General features: G+C 42.3%; 1 protein-coding gene across 1 annotated transcript; it reads left to right on the top strand.

Annotated features, from left to right (window-relative positions):
* The first annotated feature begins 2,063 nt into the window (after nt 1-2,063).
* Nucleotides 2,064-10,985, top strand: LOC126122821 (uncharacterized). Its single transcript, XM_049915092.1, has 2 exons — nt 2,064-2,109; nt 10,297-10,985. Exons 1-2 carry the CDS (start codon nt 2,064-2,066, stop codon nt 10,983-10,985), a joined length of 735 nt encoding a protein of 244 aa, XP_049771049.1.
* Nucleotides 10,986-22,600: the final 11,615 nt, after the last annotated feature.

Here is a 22,600-nt window from a genome sequence, read left to right as displayed (position 1 = left end):
ATCTTGCCAGTATGAATGTCAATAACTGGCAAAAATCGTCGAGATCCTCGACCCCGGAATGGACGAACTTTCTAAGTTCGTATTGAACCCACCCTGCGCGAGTCCTGCTAGGACCTGGCCAATTATTTTTCCTTAAAAATTATTTATTAGCAGAACCTATGCTGCAACTCTCTTACAAACTTTCCAATCTGTTTTTGATCACCCTGTATACACAAACAATGTGACGTTGGGTTGAGAAGCAGTGAGCAAGGTTCGTCGCTGAGTGGCTCAAGGAGGATGCAGGATGACTTTTGGTGTGTTGAATGGCAGCTTGCTCTAAAGGCAGAAAAAATGTAAGTTAATACAGATGAATTGTAAAAACAACTATTAGTATTAGCGATACTCATACTCGACACAGTCACGTCGTCTACAAATGTAGGATTGTCGTAGCAAAGGGACGTGGAATGGAATGAGTACGTAATGTCGGTTGTAGGGAAGACAATTGTCGTCTTTATTGGGAGAACTTTAGGAAAGTGTAGCTCATCATGTTGTTGTTGTTGTGGTCTTCAGTCCAGGGACTGGTTTGATGCAGCTCTCCATGCTCGCAAATGGAAACCAATTTGAAAATTCGGTAAAGCTTTGCACAGATGTGTTGGGCAGTGTCTCTAGTATGTCCATCGATGGTGTCCCGTCGCTCTTTTCAGTTTTGAGTGAACAGTGGGCACGTAGAGATGCGTAGGGAAAAGCGTCTCCCGCCAAGTATGAGGGCATGGTTAGAGATTTCGCCTGTGTCATGCAGCCAACATAACACAATTGTCGAGCAGTTCCTTCTTCGTGCCAATTCTCGGCCACACACTGCAGGGGCAATGAAGACGGTCTTGCAGCGTTTCCGATGAGAAGTGTTTGATCACCCAGAATTGGCTCCCCCTGAGACTCATCTCTACTCACAAGAACCGCTGGCTATGAAGACAAAATTTTTCCACAGACAACGAGCTGCAGACCAATGCAGATAACTGGCCGAAAGCACAGGCGGCTGCTTTCTACGACGAGGATATTGGAAAGTTAATACAACACTATGACAACACTCAAGCGCGAAGGCTGCTTGACGTTCGTTTCGTTGCGGAAGCACTAATATCGTACCGGCTCCTTCCTCCTCCGGGAATCAATAATTTGCTAGTAGCGGCTAATGGATGATGTACACCGCAGTGCAGAATTTGAGTCGGTTGTGGATCGGGTACGGAAGGCCGAAATGGGTAAGGCAACCGCTGTACAAGCGGTAAATCCGGGCTCGAGTCCCGGTCGGGAACATATTTTCAACTTACACTATTGCATTACTACAATGCCCTGTGCAGCTGGGAGTCATGAATTTCCAGCCATTCCTTCCCTTTCTTTCCACATTCTCAATTTCATATAAATATAGACTGTCGTTTACCTTCGTTCCATTTTTCGAGGCTGGCCAATGCGGCCGAGCGGTTCTAGGCGCTTCAGTTTGGAACCGCGCGACCGCTACGGTCGCAGATTCGAATCCTGCCTTGGGCCTGGATGTGTGTGATGCCCTTAGGTTAGTTAAGTTTAAGTAGTTCTAAGTTCTAGGGGACTGATGACCTCAGATGTTAAGTCCCATAGTGATCAGAGCCATTTGAACCATTTTTCGAGTGGAACAAGATGAGGAATTACTATTAGCATTACAAGGAACCCTCTACCATGCATCATGAGCAGGATAGCGGAGTGTGTGTGTAGCTGTAGATGAAAATACAGCAGAGTTTTAGAAACAGCACGTAGTGTTGTTTACCACCGCCCTTCACAGGGAAAGTTTATGACAATGTACCTCTGGAACAGTTTGTAGCCAGACCGTTCTTGGAAGAATATTACGATATTTTAATGAGTGGTCGCGATATCCGCCGAGAATGTGGAAGCGCGCCGTAGCGCCACCCTCATTATCTACAGTTCAATGACTGTGGCAGAGCGCGCTCCGACTTCCTCGTGCGCTCCGACTTCCTCGTGAACTGGCCATCTTCCTCATCGCCTTCCAATATAAGGTAAGGCAGAGCTCGCTACGGCTACAGCATCCACAGCCCACAGCCATGAGATCCGTCCTAGTCCTGCTGGTCGCTGCCACCGCTGTGCAAGGTAGGGCGCCTCGGATACTTTCTATGTGATCACTGCCTGTCTTCATACTGTCATCTCTTACCTAGTCGTCAACCAAGTGGATGGCTGACATTTAAGTCTTAGAGTTATACAAGCAGAACAGTGTGCTAATACATTCGAAAATGTTCATCGAGTTTCGTACCTTTATACCAAAGTTGTCAAAGTTTTCAAGCCATGGAAATGTAGTAAAAGTCTTTCAGAAGTGTTCTAAATTACAAAATAATGTCATAGTCTTTAGCGTGTTCTAACGCATAGGGGTAAAACCGAAATCTCGAAATATTACATTCTTGAATAAGTTGACAACGTTTTTGTTTTGCATCTTGGTATTCCGGTTGCTATGAGTTTATCGACCATCAATTTTTGTTTGTAGTTCACTGTTTTTTATTTATTTATTTTTATTTATTTATTTATTGTTCCGTGGGACGACATTAAGGAGAAGTCTCCATGGTCATGGAACGAGTCAATACATGAAATTATAACACGATTGTAGAAACAGATAAAATGAAATATAAGAAACATATTCAGGCGACACGTCATTAGTTTAAATAAAGAAAATCAAGAATGTAACACTGGAATTTACTTAATTTTTTAGCTCTTCCAGGAGCTCCTCGACAGAATAGAAGGAGTGAGCCACGAGGAAACTCTTCAGTTTAGACTTAGAAGCGTTTGGGCTACTGCTAAGATTTTTGAGTTCTTGTGGTAGCTTATTGAAAATGGATGCAGCACAATACTGCACTCCTTTCTGCACAAGAGTCAAGGAAGTGCATTCCACATGCAGATTCGATTTCTGCCTAGTATTAACTGAGTGAAAGCTGCTAACTCTTGGGAATAAGCTAATATTGCTAATAGCAAACGACATTAAAGAAAATATATACTGTGAGGGCAATGTCAGAATTCCCAGACTATTGAATAGGGGTCGACAAGAGGTTCTAGAACTTACACCACACATAGCTCGAACAGCCTGTTTTTGAGCCAAAAATACCCTTTTTGATTCAGAAGAATTACCCCAAAAAATAATACCATATGACATAAGCGTATGAAAATATGCGAAGTAGACTACTTTTCGTGTTGAAATGTCACTTATTTCAGATACTGTTCTAACGGTAAATAAAGCAGCATTTAGTTTCTGAACAAGATCCTGAACATGGGCTTTCCACAACAGCTTACTATCTATCCGTACGCCTAGGAACTTGAACTGTTCCGTCTCGCTTATAACATGCCCATTCTGTGTGATTAAAATATCAGTTCTCGTTGAATTGTGAGTTAGAAACTGTAAAAACTGAGTATTACTGTGATTTAGCATCAAATTATTTTCCACAAGCCACGAACTTATTTCATGAACTACATTATTTGATAATGTTTCAATATTACACACAAGATCCTTCACTACCAAGCTGGTGTCATCACCAAACAGAAATATTTTTGAATCACCTGTAATACTAGAAGGCATATCATTTATATAAATAAGAAACAGCAGTGGCCCCAGAACCGATCCTTGGGGAACGCCCCATTTAACAGTGCCCTATTGGGACTGAACATCTTTACCACTCTCAATATTGCGGAGAGTTACCTTCTGCTTTCTGTTCTTAAAGTAAGAGGCGAACCAATTGTAAGCTACTCCCCTTACTCCATAATGTTCCAACTTCTGCAGTAATATTTTGTGGTCAACACAGTCGAAAGCCTTCGTTAAATCAAAGAAAACACCTAACGTTCGCAACCTTTTATTTAATCCGTCCAAAACCTCACAGAGAAAAGAGACTATAGCATTTTCAGTTGTTAAGCCATTTCTAAAACCAAACTGTACATTTGACAGCAAATTATGTGAATTTAAATGCTGCAGTAATCTTGTATATACAGCCCTCTCGATAACGTCAGCAAACACCGATGGCATAGAAATAGGTCTATAATTATCAACATTATCCCTGTCTCCCATTTTGTAAAGTGGCTTCACTACCGAGTACTTTAATCGGTCAGGAAACCGACCACTCCTAAAGGAAAAGTTACAGATATGGCTAAGTACTGGGCTAACATACATGGAACAATACTTCAGTATTCTGCTAGATACCCCGTCATATCCATGAGAGTTCTTGGTCTTTAGTGATTTAATTATTAACTCAATCTCCCTCTTGGCAGTATCATGGAGGAGCATTTCAGGTAACAGTCTCGGAACACTTTTTTCTACGAGCGCTATATGATTCCCTGTTGGGACAAGGTTTCTATTTAGTTCACCTGCAATATTCAGAAAGTGATTATTAAATACTGTACATATATGCGACTTATCAGTAACACGGACATTCCCACTACGCACTGATTCTATATCCTCGACCTGTTTCTGCAGACCAGCCACTTCCTTTACGACTGAGAGAGACTGTTGCAGTCTCAGTTTATATATTGTCATATGGAAATAGTGGCTCGAGCTGTGAAAGCTAGAAAATGGAGTGCCAAGTGGAGAAATCTGAACATTTCCGACACATTCTTCTGTTTGCAGTAAAGGGGTGACAGCAGCGAAGGCAGCCAGAAACATCTGCGCCGTCTATGGGGATAATGCCCCTGGACAGATCACAAAAAGACGGTTTTCTCGTCTTCAGAAGGATCCTTTTGACATTAGTAACTCTCCATCTTCAGGAAGACCTTCATGGTTTCAATTCATTCTTTCTTTCTTTCGCTTACGCCTTGTCCCACAGCGATTGCAGGGTCCGCATGGTTAGAACGGATTTGGCAAGGTGAATTTTAGGGGTGGCCAGATGCCCTTCCTGCCGCCACCCCGTACCCCCAGGGATGGAATCAGTGTACCCCAGCTGTCTGCATCTAGTGTAAATCGTGAAATTGTGCGAACGTGTTTCAAATGTCTGCGACGCGCGTGTTTGAGGCGGAACGTGGGGACCAGCCCAGTGTTCACCCAGTGGGATGTGGAAAACCGCCTAAAAACCACATCCAGGCTGGACGGCACACCGGCCCTCATTGTGAATCCGCCGGGCGGATTCGATCCGGGGCTGGCGCGCCTCCCGAGTCCAGGAAGCAGCACGTTAGCGCTCTCGGCTATGCTGGCGGGTTACCTTCGTGCTTTCAATAATATAGTTTAACGTATTGATCCACAACGATCCAAGTCATTACCCTCGAAAAGTGGCAAATGTGATACATTGTCATCATTCTACCATCCTGCGACATTTGCATGAAATGGGGAAGGGTCAAAAATCAGGTGTGTGAGCACCGTTTGCTCTAAGCCAGAATTAAAAAAATCTGCGGGTGGTCATATGTGCAACTCTGTTCGCTCGTCATCAATTGGCTCATGAACAACACCGACCATTCCTATCCTGTACTGTTAATTGTGGCGAGAAATTGTGTCTTTATGCTCATTTAAGGAAAAGAAGGATTGGTCGAGCCCGAAGAAAGCAGCAACTCCCAGTACAAAGACCTCCACGCATCCACAGAAGACAATGTGATGCATCTGGTGGAACAGCAGCGGTGTGGTGCACTACGAATTGCTTCCGCGAGGTGTAACCATCACTGCTGACATTTATTGTCAACAACTGAGACGTCTTACAGACGCAATGCAAACACAACGACACGAAGACAGCGTGAAGTGATGCTACTCCACGATAACGCCCGCCCGCATTCCTCTAGCCTGACAAAAAACACAGAGTTCAGTTGGGTAGTCATTCCGCAGACACCTTATTCAACTGATCTTGAGCCTTCGGATTTTCACTTTTTCCACTGTCTGTCGATAAAATCTTCAAGGAACTTCCTTTCCTGATAAAAATGCGCTCCGACAATGACTCGACAAGTTCTTCGCCTCAAAACGACGTGATTTTTACAGTCGCAGAAACGAAAAGCTACCCCAGAGTTGAAAGACTGTTGAAAATAGTAAAGGAGAAATATTATTGATGACTAAAGTCTCCGTTTGTGTGTTTCTTGTGTTTACCAAAATTAAGGAAAAAGTTGCGAATTTATGCACCAATTTAATAGCTGAATCTCTCTCACGAACATCAGATAATATCTGCAAAGTACAGTCACAGACTGGAGATGAAACTAACAAACTTTAACGTGGTTCTTCAATTCGTTACTTACTTTTTCTCCTTCATAGCCACCTTCTGCTATTGTTGTCGCAAATTGGTAGGCTCAGCAGCTTAATCTCTTTCGTGCATATTTAGTTGAACGACGCATAATTTGGAGGGAAGCAGAGAAAATGCTACAAGATGACACCACTGAATCTTCACAGTGTCCTTGATGGATTTTTCAACTATGGTTGTTCGGACAGGCTTCCGTCAAATGAAGTTGATGAGGCTGCCTGGAAAAAGTCCACCTTCAGGACTCCTGACGCTCTGTATGAGTTCACAGTTATGACATTTGCACTATGTACCGCTACAGCTGTCTTTGAGCCTATGATGGATAGTCAGCCTCGAAATCTTAAGTAGATTTTATCTCTTTGCTATCCGTATGACATTTACGTTCCTTTGAAGACACTGAAATAGACTAAGCAACCTGACAACCATACTAAAGTGTGTAAGACTGCAGGCCTTCACACGGAACCGAAGTCTCAACCAAGCAATGAAAATCTTGAGGCACCTAACTTATTGCGATGGAACTTCTCTCGATCCAGAGAAGATAGGAACAGTCGCGGATATTTCTGTTCCTAGACGCATTCGTGATGTGACAATTTTTCTCGATTTGGTCTCATACTACCGGCGATTCAAAAAGGACTTCTATGTCAACGCACATATCTTGCAAGAACTACTGCAGGGAGATCCAGAGGTTCCTGAAACGAGGTGTAAGAAACATCTTTCCTTAGCCTAATATCTTCTCCATTCCTAGCATTGTATTACAAGAACGCATTGTCAGGGCTTCCCAATGCTGCTATCATTTGTGGGATAGGTACAGTTCTAGTGAAACTTCAGGAAAGTGCTGAATGGGTGACAGCTTATGCTTCCAGAGTACTTTCCAAGTCTGCAACTGAGAAAGGGTGCCTCGCAACTGCTTGGCCCATGAATGAGTTCTGGCCATATTTATTTGGCAAACCATTCTCTATGGTGATAGATCACCTTATTCTATGCTTGCTAACTAGCCCATCAGATCCTTTGGGGCAATGAGCGAGATGGTCACTGATCCCTCAGGAGTGTGACATCACAAAGGTATACAAGATGGGTGTGCAGACATAGGGTTGCCACATACCTTCAAGGAATCTTTCGGTGGAACACAGAACCATCAATAAATTCTCATTCATGGCTGCATCAAACTACATTGCTGCTGAACTGATGGAAGATCCAGTACTGCTGAAAACTACATAATCATTTAAGGTGGAACTGACTAAAGGAGAATTCCTCTTGAAAGCATCCTTGTTCAAGAGGAACCATCACACAATGTTCTGCAAATAATTTCTCAGCAATCTAGCTCATCTAAAATCAGCTGTGGTCAAGAAATTCTATGACATTTCAGTAGCTAGTCACATGGGATTCGTAAAGACTCTAGCCAGAATCAGGCGCAGGTATCACTGGTCAGCTTTCTACTGATCTTTTAGGCACTATGTGAGCCGCTCTAAGGAATGACAGTGACGCAAGCAAGTGCAGCAGTTACCTGGAGAGCATCTAATACCAATTCTGCCTGCAGAAGCGCCATTCCATCGAAATGGAATCGAGCTCTTGCGGATGTTCCCTATGCCGATAAACAGAAATCGATGGACAATAGTCTACACTGAATACTTCACCCACAATGCTGTCATCAAAACTTGTAGAGGACATAGTTCTGAAGCATGAAGCAGCCTGTGTTATGATCTCTAATTGTAGGAAAAATAGTGTCAGATGTAACTTGATATTGCGATATCATTCACAGTATGACAACAGCCTACACCCATAGAGCCTTGCAAAATGTTTTAATAAAATGCTCTTGATGTACAGTGATGTCGAACAGCGGGACAGGAATGCTATAATGCCCTCACGACGTTCGCATATAACACCACAAAGCAAGACATTAGAGGCTTCACACTGTTCTTTCTGCTCAAATGTCAGTAGGCCCAAAGGACAGTGGATGTACAGTTAATATTTCAACTGGACAACATTCAGGATGACTATGTGAAATAACCTCATCACCAGGACCCAAGAAGGACCTTAGATGCTTAGGAGAAAGACCAAAACACCATGTCACAGCCAATGAGATATAGCCTGGGAGACATCGTATGTATTTTTACTACAATCTGGCATGCGGGACTGTCGAAAAAGTTACTAAAACACTACTTTGGACCGTACTGTATCCTTGTTACTTGTTGGACATCATTTGCGTAGTTGAGTATTACGACTCTTCATCAAGCAGAAGCGCTAAGACCTCATCCATGTCCTTCGTATGAAGTCCTACAACAGTACTGAGCCACATATGGACGATGGAGGCTTGTTGTACAAAGGAACTGAAGGCCCACTCGATGACTGCAAAACTTAAATGAGAAGGGCTACACAATAACCCAAACGCAAGGATCCTCGTACACTGTCATACTATAGGCCACTGCCAAGATTTGGATCCATGATGTTGTAGTCGTCTCCAATAAGAACAAATTTCTGAAATAGTGGGTCGTTGTTTTTCCAGGAGAGGGAGTAATGTTGCGAACTATGCTCCATTCAGAGTGGAGTAGTGGTTAGCATCGCTGGATGCCACACTGTGGGTCACATGCTCGAATTTGAGCACCAGTAAATAATTGTTACCCTTTATTTGTCATTTCTAAAAGGTTCTAGAAGTTTCTTATGTTTGTTTTGTTTAGTTTGGAATATTCGATGTTTGTATAAACAGCGTATTGCTCTTTTCAGGAGGTAGTTGTAATTTGGCTTTATGTTGGTGTCCCTTATAAACAAACTTTCAGTGCTAAGCGCTTAATTGATTGACTAACCTGCTTTCAGACCTGAGTGTGGTTACCATACGGCAATGTTGTTAGGCAGCAATATTCTAGGAGGTTACATATTCTGGTAAGATGCTCTACATAATTTGTAATCTGTGCCTAAGATGTAGACTAAATGCCGCCAGAGGAAAATATTTCTAGGACACTGTCTAACTAGTGTGCATAGGTAGTGTCTCACTTGGTAAGACCTCCCCTTAATAGGTGGTTGTTTCATGTACTTTATTTACTGCCCAGTACAGGAGTTGGAGCCTATGATGTCACTGATTGACAGAGATGCCTGCGCTGAATGTAGTACAAGAAAGGAGGCTGTCAGATCCCGCTCTTACAATAATGCATCCTAATTTCTTTTTACCACAAAATTACAATTCATTGCACTGCCCTGTGTGACACGTTCCTTGTTACCAATGACAATATTTCCTTCGTGGTAAGGCTCTTGGAATGGATACTATTCAGAATTTCGAGGATAAAATAATAAGATGAGTGAGAACTATCAGCTCTGTTTCTGATAGCTGGTATCCCCAGTTGGAAGTGTCAACCGCCCACATTCTTATCCAGAATGCTGTTCAGTAACTCCTTAGGAAGGAGATGACACAGTTTTCTCTTGACAAGTTAATGTCCTACAAAGATAACAGAGACTGAGTTGATAGGTATGTCAGTTTGATATCTCTGTCAAAAGTAGGGCTATAAGACTGGACAGCAGTGAGCTGTAGTCATAAGCAGCCCGAGAGGATGGCTCAAGTGGCTAGATCAAAATAACATGTTTGATGAGTGGCAGGTCTGGCGGCTTCCATTCCTGATTTTGGATGTAGTCTTAATTTGTTAGTAATGATCTAGAGTATAACCTCGTAGTAGAAATGGTGCTGTGAGTCACTTTTTTGGACTGCTTTGGTGACCTTTTCTGTATCTGCAGTCATCTCGTTGTTGTTCTCTTACTGACTACAATTGCTTGCAGTTTTTAACAGGATGTCTAACAATGTGTATAATACTTTGTGTAGTATGTGCATAATAGTACAAGAAGACGGTTTTGGTTGTCGCAATTTTACACTGATCAAGAACACTAGAAATGTGGTCTGAGAAACTGGTAGTAAAGGCTCTTGTTATTTAGAGCATGCAAGTTTAAGCTGGAGTTGAGAGGATGAAGGTGAAAAAAAGGCCTCAAAATGTTTTGTAAATGTGAGTCAACAATTGAACAAATCTATTATAGCGTTGCTCAAATATGATTGTTGTAGAAAAAATGATCGATGAGGTGAGGAAAGTAAATCAAATATGTAATATGTAATCTGGATTCACAGGATTCGGCATCAACCGAGGATTGGATGCGAGCCTAGCTCAAGCTCAAGCACAGGCGCAAGCAGCAGGGTTGGGACTCGGTGGTGGACTTCTGGGAGGAGGAGCAGGGCTGAGTGCTGCTCAGGCACAGGCGCAGGCACAGGCTGCCGGCCTGGGCAGCGGCTACCACGGCATCTGGAAGCGGCACGCCCTCTACGGCTTGGGTCTGACTGACTCCCTTGCCCAGGCTCAGGCCCAGGCACAGGCCGCTGGGCTCGGGGGCGGTTACTACGGTGGGGGTGGTGCTGCCCTCAGCCAGGCTCAAGCACAGGCCCAGGCTGCCGGGCTGGGCGGCGGCTACCACGGCATCTGGAAGCGGCACGCCCTCTACGGCTTGGGTCTGACTGACTCCCTTGCCCAGGCACAGGCCCAGGCACAGGCCGCTGGGCTCGGGGGCGGTTACTACGGTGGGGGTGGTGCTGCCCTCAGCCAGGCACAGGCGCAGGCCCAGGCTGCCGGCCTGGGCGGCGGCTACCACGGCATCTGGAAGCGGCACGCCCTCTACGGCTTGGGTCTGACTGACTCCCCTGCCCAGGCACAGGCCCAGGCACAGGCTGCTGGGCTCGGGGGCGGTTACTACGGTGGTGGCGGCGCAGCGCTCAGCCAGGCACAAGCCCAGGCACAAGCTGCTGCAGTGGGGCTCGACTACTAATGTCTGTCCTCACTGTCCCTTCAATGACCTGTAATTGGGGGCAAAGTGCATGAAATAAAGAAGAATACAAAGATACATCTGTCTTCCTCATTTCACTGACTCCTTTGCACCTCAACAACTGACAGTGATCCTTCAATATTTATTGGACCATTGCAGATATCTGATGCTTAATTTCTTGTGCAGAAACATCTGACAAGAAATCAAGGAATATTAAATAAATGAGTCAAATGGTATTCAGCTATTAATATACGTATTACTGTTGCTAATGCCCTCTCTGGTTTTTACTCTTGATAGATTATATGAGATCTGACATGTACATAGTCCTAAAGTTTCAGTAGGCAGCCTAATAGATAAGGTTACAGATGCACATTCCATGTTGAATTTTCGATGCAGTACAAAATTGTAATTGCCACTACAGTTTCTCACCATGCAAGTCATGAATATGTGCGTGGTTTTCATTGATATGATCTCATATATCAGTTCATCTTCCATGATTTAATTTTAGATCATGTAATTAATTTCATACATAGACATATATCATTATTTCATTTTAATTTATATATCTATTGCTGTCTTCAAATTTACTGCTTTTGCGATTTTTTATATTGTTACAGGTTCTAACTGACTACAAAACTGTGTTTTAGATTAGCAATAATTATAACATTAAAACTGGAATACTAATGATAATGATAATAATTGTCATAATATTAAAACTAAAAAGGAAAACTCTTTCTCATTTTCTGCAAAGTTTTGCTGATCATTATTACGTTCCACCAAGCGTTGACAGAAAATTCAGTTAATGTTATAAATTATAATAATGAGTAAGTAATTATAGAAATCTTATGTATTAGTAGAAATATAATTCGATTCACTTAGTACTAAAGGAAGATTACCCCTTAAGAACTGAAAATGCAGGATTGTTGGTTTCGGTTTATTGGGACATAAGCGTATCGATTGGATTGAAAACGGGATGCCGTCATTGTCTTGCCGTTTGTAGAGATCGAATTGAAATTGCGTTTATTTCCATTAGGTGACAAGCCTGGAATTATGCTGAACCAATTGGTGATTTTTATTGTGAGTTTTGATTAACTATTCCACAGTAATATTTACATTAACAGCTTAGAGTGTGATGTTTCAAAAATGGTGAAAAAAGAAGACTACAAAAGAAAGGTAAGCTTGATAACATTTTAGTAGCTGCACTGTTAGATTTCAGGATTTCATTCAGTTTTAATAAGAAAAGTTTGTCCATAAAAAGAGAGGCTTTTAAGGTTTACACTGCAGTGAAAAATCTGGCCAAAATTTGCAAAGAGATTGTTGCCTGTTTTGGCATGATTATATGCAGAACGTTCCACTTCCATATTTGCAAGTTCAAGAAAATTCTGTCCCAGGCAGTTTCAGTTTCTGAGATACACAACCTAAAGCCAGATGCAGGTATGTTTTATTCTTACCATGAGAACCAAGGTAAGAAAGGTCTTAGTGAAGTGTGTACTATTTGTACTATTACTCCACTTCTTCGGCAAAGCATGTGGAAGCCTAAATCGGAATTATATAGCTATTGACCTTCACAGAAAGTTACAGAACTCGTAAAATCTATCACTATTTCCCCATTAGAGGGCACTCTTATTTTCTATCTGACTGCGACTTTGGTGTGGTGAAAAGAAAGTTGCGAATGTGCGACCGAGTACTTAATGCAGATCAGCGTAAAGGTTGCAGCTGAATTTCTTTTACAGATTCGGGGATAGGTTCCTTACACTAAAACACGAAAAAAATATGTGAGAAACATGGGGTCTAAAATGCAGACCTTCAGAGCTATGAACACCTGTTGGTCTTTGCTACTCTGAAACACATCTCTACTGTTGAACAAGTGCTCATAGCTCTCAAGGTATGCATTTTAGAGCTCATGTTTATTAGATTTTTTTGTTATTTTGATATAAGGATCCTGTCCTCAAAGTCTGTTAAGGGAATTTAGTTACACCCGGTGTATCACTTATCACTGAACCCAGCCACCTTTAGGCAGAAAAACAAGCGAATTTGTGGCTTTTAATTCATAGTGGATCCCATTATACAAAAAGGTAGTCATCTCATATAAAACAATGGAAAAAGGCACTAGCAGAGGACAAAGTATTATTTCCTCGCCGGCCGGAGTGGCCGTGCGGTTCTAGGCGCTACAGTCTGGAACCGAGCGACCGCTACGGTCGCAGGTTCGAATCCTGCCTCGAGCTTGGATGTGTGTGATGTCCTTAGGTTAGTTAGGTTTAAGTAGTTCTAAGTTCTAGGCGACTGATGACCTCAGAAGTTAAGTCACATAGTGCTCAGAGCCATTTATTTACTCCTCGGCAGTTTCCTAGAAGTTCATCCCTTTACGTTAGTGAAAACTAGGTCACATTTTTCTAACAAGAACATTAGGCTTCCTCAGATAGAAGCATATCATGGGAAAATACCTAGAAAAAAGGAAAAGAAAGATCTTGTTAGGAAACATCTGTTGAATATTACAGAGGCACACCTTCGAGTTTTTTATAATTACTGTAGACGTGGCCTTGCACAGGAATGTGCACTTTCCAAATAACAGCTACTGTCAACAACCAGTGTGGTGAAAACATCACAGCAAGTTTTAAGCTGTTGAGATGCTACAACACGAATTAAAAGTAACTACTTCGCAAACTCAACCTGAACGCCAAATTTCAGACATGTGTATGTAGTAATATGATTCTCTGTCTTCCCATGGGGACGTAATATTAATTTCATGTAAAAATTGGAGACTAATTGAAAGGCTGTTAACGTAATTGACTATATTGCTCTATAATGCACAAGTGATGTGGAGTACGTTGATGAGCCAAAACAATATGACTGTTGCCCGAAGCTGGATAGAATGCCGTCTGGAGATGTTGCAGTCACGTGGCGCGGTAAGGAACGTATGTTAGCGGGAGAGCCATGAATGGAGAGTCAGTCTAGCGACTATACGGGCAACAAATGAGGAAGTCCATTGACATAAACGATTGTTCCTGGAAATGAGCACTTCGGAAACGGTGAAGCTGATCGGCCATGCTTGTAATACTGTCGTGGGCATCCATGGACAGTAATTGATAGACCGTGACGCCATCAGTAGGTGAGAAGGTGTCGAACGTCCATGCCTTTCACAGAACCTGGTAGTCGGAGGATAAGCTATGATCTGTGACATATCTGGCGACAGAGCATAATGCTGGTGCAGACACAAGTGTTTGTTCAACATGGGGCACCAAATGGACGACCTCTCTGTGTTTCCATGTTGCCTCAAACAACATCGACAATTGCAGTAAGCATGCAGTCATCGATATTGGACCGTGGCCGATTAAAACCAGTCACCTAGGGCTGGTCGGCTGAATCGTGTTTCTTGTTATACGAGGTTGATGTTACCAGTGTTAAGATGTGTGTGTGTGGGGGGGGGGGGGGCAGTCAGCTGGCTTTCATGGAGTAGTAATTGCAGTGTTGTTGAATATCGAAACTCAAAACAAGAGGACGACAACTGCAGAGATGCTGTGAGCCAGCGCAGTGCCATTCCTGGGGCCTATCCGAGCGGTTCTTAGGCCACGCTCCTCGGTGTTCCCAGGAACCTTGTTATAAGAACGGCTGCAGCAGACGAGTAGATTTATTCGGCAGCCGATCCTCGACAACGATATTATACGTCCAGACCAATTTGTTTTCCAGCCTTCATTATCTGCAGACCTGCAATTCATCCGAGTCTCCGAATTTATTGCATACAGCCTTAATGTGTCCAACTATAAGGTCCCAATTATGTTGGAAGTCGAAAAGGCGATCGAGACTGACAGGAAAAATGACTGTTCAAACTGGCCTACTTGCAACTGCTCCTGGACTGCTGCCTTAAGATCATCGACAGCGCTTTTATCAATAGGCATATACTATTGAAGATCGAGGGACAGCCTCAGACTCCTCACAGATGGCATCCCTCAAGGTTCTGTGTTGTCTCCACTACTCTTTGTCATCTGTGTCAATGATACTCGCTACTGCCTCGTGTGGTGTTCGCCCAGTTTGTAGACGACACCACCCTGCTGACCAATAGCCGGAGGGTCAATGCGGTCATCGCTCGCCTACAGCGTCAACTCACGGTGATAGAAGACTGGGCCAGGGAAAATACAGTTGCTATCAACGCAGACGAGTGCGGGGGATGTTTACCCGCCTCCGCCAGGATTTGAGAGACAGACCGATTCTTTGCCATCAGGAAATTCCATGCAGCAGTCACTTAAAGCACCTCGTGGTCACATTCGACAACAAGATACTTTTTAACCTGCGTGTACGGGATGAGAGGATCAAGATTTTACGACTCATCCGACAACTATACCCTCAAATAGCCAGCTCACAGATGGACTTAAGTGAAAAAGTTGGTGGCGAGTTTTTCTTAGTAGCTTACTTCAGCTACGCTCTGAGCTTGGTAGGTTTTCACCGTGTCAGATATGCCAGTTAACTGTTGCTGACGAACGGTCGCCTTTAGAAATTGTTCTGGTGGACCGACTACCCTGTTCCACGGTCGTGTAAGAAATTGCTTTTCTTCTGGATTTCGATCCTTGATGGGTGATACTGAAATGTTTGATCACGACGACTACTTCGAGCTACTTCGAACTTTCGTTTGCAGTTCTCTGTTTTCAAAGTATTCAAGTACCACAATGACAAGTACCAATAATTACATAAAATCTGTTCATTTGTTCTGGGTCCTGTTGACATTGTCGAAGGCCCCCTTACTCCGATCCGCCCATTACGAATATCAATAGTGGACCCAGGTATTTGATAAAACGCCTTGTTTCAATACAAACGTGAGTACGAAACTTCGCCTTTTCAGAGCCACAGTACTCCCAGCTATTTTGTACAATTAACACCCGTGGGGGACAACCAGTCCCTCCAATCTGAAAACCATTCAGACTTTGAAAATCGATGTCTTCGACTCGTTTTTCGGATAGTTTGGTCGACGGGAATACGCAGCCTAAATGGAAAGCTCAACCAATCAATCATCCAGGAAATTATCATGCACCACACATGCTCGTAGTCGAAACAGAAGTCCTATGTCCCACGTCACGACACCTAGAATATGTTAGAACAGTAGAAGCTGAACTTTGGAGCGGGTTCGCGTGCCTCGGAGGATTATGCAAGTCCCACAGTAACTATCCATCTTAATTTTTACCTACGAGCTTTAAACAGCCAAACGACACAAAGCCCCGTGCTCTTAACAAGATAGTAATAAGTATATAGTTATACTTTGACCATCCACAAAGGAAGTCCGACCACTACGTTGGTCATAACCACTAAAAAATATAGTGGTTCTAGTGTACTGTGAAATAACCTAATAATGCTATTCAATATCACGCGCTCTAATGTGGCTCCATTATTACTAGTCAATTGCCATCGTCGAATCATAATCAGAGTGCTGTTTGAAAGCTGACGTGTGGTGTACGTTCTCGTTTTACCCCGAACATACAGCTCTTGGAAGCGTTCACTGTACAAAGGTACGACATCGTACTACCTTCAAAGTATTCGTCATTAATGAATTTCATCAGTGTACCTACTAATCCGCAACAGTTGAGTGGACGTTACCTCGCAGCACAGTTGTTTTTTGTCTGCTATATACGTGAAACAATTCGGCCACCAAAGTATCATACAGAACCATACATTATTCTAAACTGCGACAACTGGGGTGATTGAAATTGTTCTTTAATTAGTAAAGTGCTCTCTGAATTCTCTCCTTACCCACCAAAGTATCAAACGAAACGACAAATTACTCTAAACTGCAACAGCTGGGGTGATTTAAATGGTTCCTTAATTAATAAAATGTTCTCTGATTCCTGTCATTACCTCATACACAACAGTAATCATAGGCACCATGACAGATGTCGACTACGGAAACATTAATGCAGACCACCGACATCCATTCACACTTAGAGTCTTCCCTGACAAGAGTGGCATTCTCCGAACGATAACTTTCCGTGTCACAAGGCAATCATTGTTTATATTTATTTATTTATTGTTCTGTGGGACCAAATTAAGGAGAAGTCTCCATGGTCATGGAACGAGTCAATACATGAAATTATAACACGATAGTAGAAACAGATAAAATGAAATACAAGAAACGTATTCAGGCGACAGTTCGTAAGTTTAAATTAAAAAAATCAACAATGTAACACTGGAATTTGCTTAATTTTTCAGCTCTTCCAAGGGCTCCTCGACAGAATAGAAGGAGTAAGCCATGACGAAACTCTTCAGTTTAGACTTAAAAGCGTTTGGGCTACTGCTAAGATTTTTGAGTTCTTGTGGTAGCTTATTGGAAATGGATGCAGCAGAATACTGCACTCCTTTCTGCACAAGAGTCAAGGAAGTGCATTCCACATGCAGATTTGATTTCTGCCTAGTATTAACTGAGTGAAAGCTGCTAACTCTTGGGAATAAGCTAATATTGCTACCAACAAACGACATTAAAGAAAATATATACTGTGAGGGCAATGTCAGAACTCCCAGACTATTGAATAGTGGTCGACAAGAGGTTCTCGCACTTACACCACACATAGCTCGAACAGCCCGTTTTTGAGCCAAAAATACCCTTTTTGAATCAGAAGAATTACCCCAAAAAATAATACCATATGACATAAGCGTATGAAAATATGCGAAGTAGACTACTTTTCGTGTTGAAATGTCACTTATTTCAGATACTGTTCTAACGGTAAATAAAGCAGCATTTAGTTTCTGAACAAGATCCTGAACATGGGCTTTCCACAACAGCTTACTATCTATCCATACGCCTAGGAACTTGAACTGTTCCGTCTCGCTTATAACATGCCCATTCTGTGTGATTAAAATATCAGTTCTCGTTGAATTGTGAGTTAGAAACTGTAAAAACTGAGTCTTACTGTGATTTAGCATCAAATTATTTTCCACAAGCCACGAACTTATTTATGAAGTACATTATTTGATAATGTTTCAATATTACACACGAGATCCTTCACTACCAAGCTGGTATCATCAGCAAACAGAAATGTTTTTGAATCACCTGTAATACTAGAAGGCATATCATTTATATAAATAAGAAACAGCAGTGGCCCCAGCACCGACCCTTGGGGAGCGCCCCACTTAACAGTGTCCCATTGGGACTGAACATGACTACCACTCTCAATATTGCGGAGAATTACCTTCTGCTTTCTTTTCTTAAAGTAAGAGGCGAACCAATTGTAAGCTACTCCCCTTACTCCATAATGGTCCAACTTCTGGTCTTTAGTGATTTAATTATTAACTCAATCTCCCTCATGGAGCAGCATTTCAGGTAACAGTCTCGGAACACTTTTTTCTACGAGCGCTATATGATTCCCTGTTGGGACTAGGTTTCTATTTAGTTCACCTGCTATATTCAGAAAGTGATTACTAAATACTGTACATATATGCGACTTATCAGTAACACGGACATTTCCACTACGCACTGATTCTATATCCTCGACCTGTCTCTGCAGACCTGCCACTTCCTTTACGACTGACCATATGGTTTTAATTTTATCCTGAGACTTAGCTGTTCTATCTGCATATCACATACTTTTTGCCTTCCTAATAATTTTTTTAAGCACCTTACAATACTGTCTGTAATGAGCTGCTGCATTTAGATTTTGACCTTTTCCAACGTTTTGATGTAATTGCCACTTTGTTCCACAGGATACTCTTATCCCTCTAGTCAGCCACCCAGGCTGCCTGTTTGTGCTAGTACCCTGTTTTGAACGTTCTAACGGAAAGCAACTTTCAAAGAGCACGAGAAAAGTCTTGAGGAAAGCATTATATTGATCGTCTACTGTATCAGCACTGTAAACCTCTTGCCACTCTTGTTCCTTGATAAGGTTTACAAATGTCTCTACAGCAACGGGATCAGCTTTCCTAAAAAGTTAATAACTATATTTAATACAGCACAAAAATCTTTTAGAGTTAAAACTTGTGCATCATGATCTGAAAGGCCATTCACTTTTTTTTGCTAACAGAATGCCCTTCTAGTAATGAGGGATAAACAAAAATGTTGTCTATGGTTGTTCTACTGTTCCCTTGCACTCTCGTTGGAAAGAATACGGTTTGCATAAGATTATATGAATTAAGGAGGTCTATCAGCATCCTTTTCCTTGCACAATCACTTATACAATTAATATTGAAGTCACCAAATATAATTTACTTTTTGTATTACCTATAAAGTGAACCAAGAACCTCCTCTAGCTTTAGCAAAAATGTTGTGAAATCGGAGTCTGGGGATCTATAAATAACAACAGTTTTGAAGTTTAACTCCACTAAATTTAACCACACTTACACAACATTCAAACACGTTTTCAGTGCAATACTTTGAAACATCAATTGACTCAAACGGGATACCGTTTTTCACATTCATGGCTACTCCCCCACACCGCAAAGAGCTCCTAGAAAAGCTGCCAGCCAACTTGCATCCTGGTAAAGGAAGCCTCTGAATTATCTCCTTATTTAAGAAGTGTTCATATATATTTCAGAGTCAACATCTATAAGCAATTCACTAACTTTATCTCTAATACCTTGTATATTTTGATGAAATATACTAATTCTCTCATTACTCGGATACCTAAGCTTTGTCGAAAGTGGTTTCTTTGTTAGAGAGACTTCCCTTAAGCAGGAATACTTATCAGCTAAAAAAGGTGCAGCTCTAACACCCACTAGTACAGGAATTTTCCCATGAGTGATCCCACCACCCCCACCTATGCTGTCACCTATAAGCTTTGCCAACCTCCGGTTTCCATACCTGTTGAGGTGCAGGCCATGTCTAGTGAAACCCGTCCTGCTGATAGACTCCACCGACACCACTGAAATGTGGCTCATGCCTTCTGTCATCAGCGCACCCCCAAGTCTCATGTTATTACGCTTGACGGCTGTATTAAGATGAGGCCGATCGTGACGCTGAAACAGTTCCACGAAATGCACATTCGTGTTGCCAGTCTGAGTGGCTATCTTTTCCAGGTCACCATCTATGTCATACTCCCCATCCCTATCAATACTATTACCAGCCCCACCCACTATCACTACCTGATCCTCTTTAGTAAAATCCCTACATAACCCCCCCTATGTTAACAGTCACCTGAGCCAATCCTGCATTAGGCTTCACAATGCTGGTGACCTGGTACTAACTCCCCAACACTTCCTGCAACTGCTGGCCTACACCTCTACCATGAGAACTACCTAACAGCAAAACCTTCTTCTTTCTCTTAGACTTTGCAACTGTCCTAGCTAGCGTAACTGCTGAGGTGTGCTGCATACTTCTTACATCTACAGCTACTAGAGATTCCTCTCCACTAGACTCTGACAGTTGGTCATATCTATTGCAAACACCAATAGTAAAACTATCCGAAAATCTCTTTCTCCTAACAGATCTATTGCCAACAGCCAGCTCCCATTCCCCAACCCCCTTCTGCCTCCTCATCCTATCTAGCTCCTCTTGTGCGTTTTTCAACTGCACCTGAAGCGCACAGATCTTACGCTCCTGCTCCTATATCAACTTACTCTTGCTACATAACCAGCAGTTCCATGAGAGGATCTCACCAGAATGCCCACTGTCTTCCCCACTGCATTCCCCCAAGTGAAAATACTTCGAACAAGTCTCACACCGCAATCCACTACTCACGAACCTACGGTAAAGCCCACACTTCTCACGAATGGTAAAATTTTACAGTTATTGAAACAAGAAAACTACTTTATTTATGTTCCGCTACTACAATAAGAAGATGTTAAAAAACTGACTACAATAATCACAAAAGTACTCTACAAGGGAAGTAACTACTATTATTAACAGTATTAATCAACAGCAAATGAGAATATAACAAAAGACTAACACAGAAAGAAAATCAAACGCCTAATGACACAGTAACAAAACTGAAAACAGTTCCCAAAAATTTCTTATAAAATTGTTTCATCAGAAAACACCAAGAACACCGGTTGAAGACCACTTAAGTTCCTAAATAAACCACTATAAAGAAACAATTAATTAGTACTTAGCTTTCGATGCGCCGCTACAGCTGCAACTGGTCAGCGCGGAATGTAAACACAGGTAAAAGGTTAAGTTGCTCGATATGAAACACTGACAAATATCAGGTCACAACACAAGAAAGGCGGGGGTGAATGAAGAAACCACTAATAAGTCACATATATAGTAAATATTATCACAAAAACCGTTAAAATATGTATCTGAAACCTAAAAATATATGAAAACTTAGAGAGAGATCTCACACGCAGTCACGTGCTTATGACGTCACACCAAAGACCATCGTTCTACAGTGTTTTGAGGATCTTGATAGTGAACTTACGTTGATGTGAGTCCCGTGGTAAACATCTACGAGTATTACGCTATTGGGTGGCAGCGCTTCTTGTTTGAACCACAAGCCTGTAATTTACGCGATTTGCGTGACCTATGCACACAAAATGTGAGACAGGCTGTACAGCTGATCGGAGCATAGTTTGACTTAGAAATTTTCTCTAGTTTTGACGTTGAAATTCGAGCGTTGCGCGTAACTGCTGAAAAAATGGCTCTGAGCACTATGGGACTTAACATCTGAGGTCACCAGTCCCCCAGAACTTAGAACTACTTAAACCTAACTAACCTAAGGCATTACACACATCCTTGCCCGAGGCACAATTGGAACCTGGACCGTAGCGGTCGCACGGTTCCAGACTGAAGCGCCTAGAACCGCTCGGCCACAGCGGCCGCCTAACTGCTGATCTCCGTAATTTTCCCGAAGGTACATCTTAACTGAGTCTATAAATTTTAATGCACTACGGAATTTTGGGTTGTGATCGTAATTATGTGTTATTGTTAGAACAGTATTCGTTTCTAACCTTTAATAGTATAAGGGGAGATCAAAGAGAGATTCTTTCTCTATGACAACGCAAGGCCTCACACCAGTCTGCGTATACGAGAGGAACTCACAAAACCTTACCGAACTGTTCTTCCTCATCCAGCCTACAGCCCGGATCTCGCACCTTCCGACTTCCTTCTGCTTGGCCCACTGAAGGGAAGCAGTGCGTGGATGACACAACAAAACATTGGCTCCTACGTCGACCAGTGGAGCGGTAAAATGGGGGCATACAGGCCTACCAAGTAAGGTGGCGTAAAGCGGGCGCACTGAACGGAGGTTATATTGAATAATGGGATTTTGTAGCCAAAAGAGGCGGAAATAATATATAATGATAATATATTCCAAGAATCCTGGGTGAAACAAACCTGCTTTGAGAAAAAAAAAGTCTTGGGTTACTTATTGAACACTGCTCGTGCATAAGTCACGCATCGAAAACAAAACATCCTAATGGATACGAATATAGAAAATCTTTCCGATGTTGGCATCTGTAATCGATAGCGTATATCCCCGCCAACAATGTCACTCAACGTTTGTGTATTCGTTTAACAATTACTTATTTTATAGAGCTTATATAGAGAATTTTTAGCAATGCATCGTACTGAAGAAATTTTTAATATAGGTTTCTGATATTACGAATTTTACTCTGATTTGACATTTGTCTTGTAATGGTACTCTAATGCAGTGTAAATTCATTGAGCAGCCTATGGTGGTTTCATAATGAAGCTATTTCAGTATCTTGAG

This window comes from Schistocerca cancellata, chromosome 1 (assembly GCF_023864275.1).
Source record: "Schistocerca cancellata isolate TAMUIC-IGC-003103 chromosome 1, iqSchCanc2.1, whole genome shotgun sequence".
Taxonomy (NCBI): Eukaryota; Metazoa; Arthropoda; class Insecta; order Orthoptera; family Acrididae; genus Schistocerca; species Schistocerca cancellata.
The sequence above is the reverse complement of the archived record's forward strand: the minus strand, read 5'-3'. Positions and strand labels throughout refer to the sequence as shown.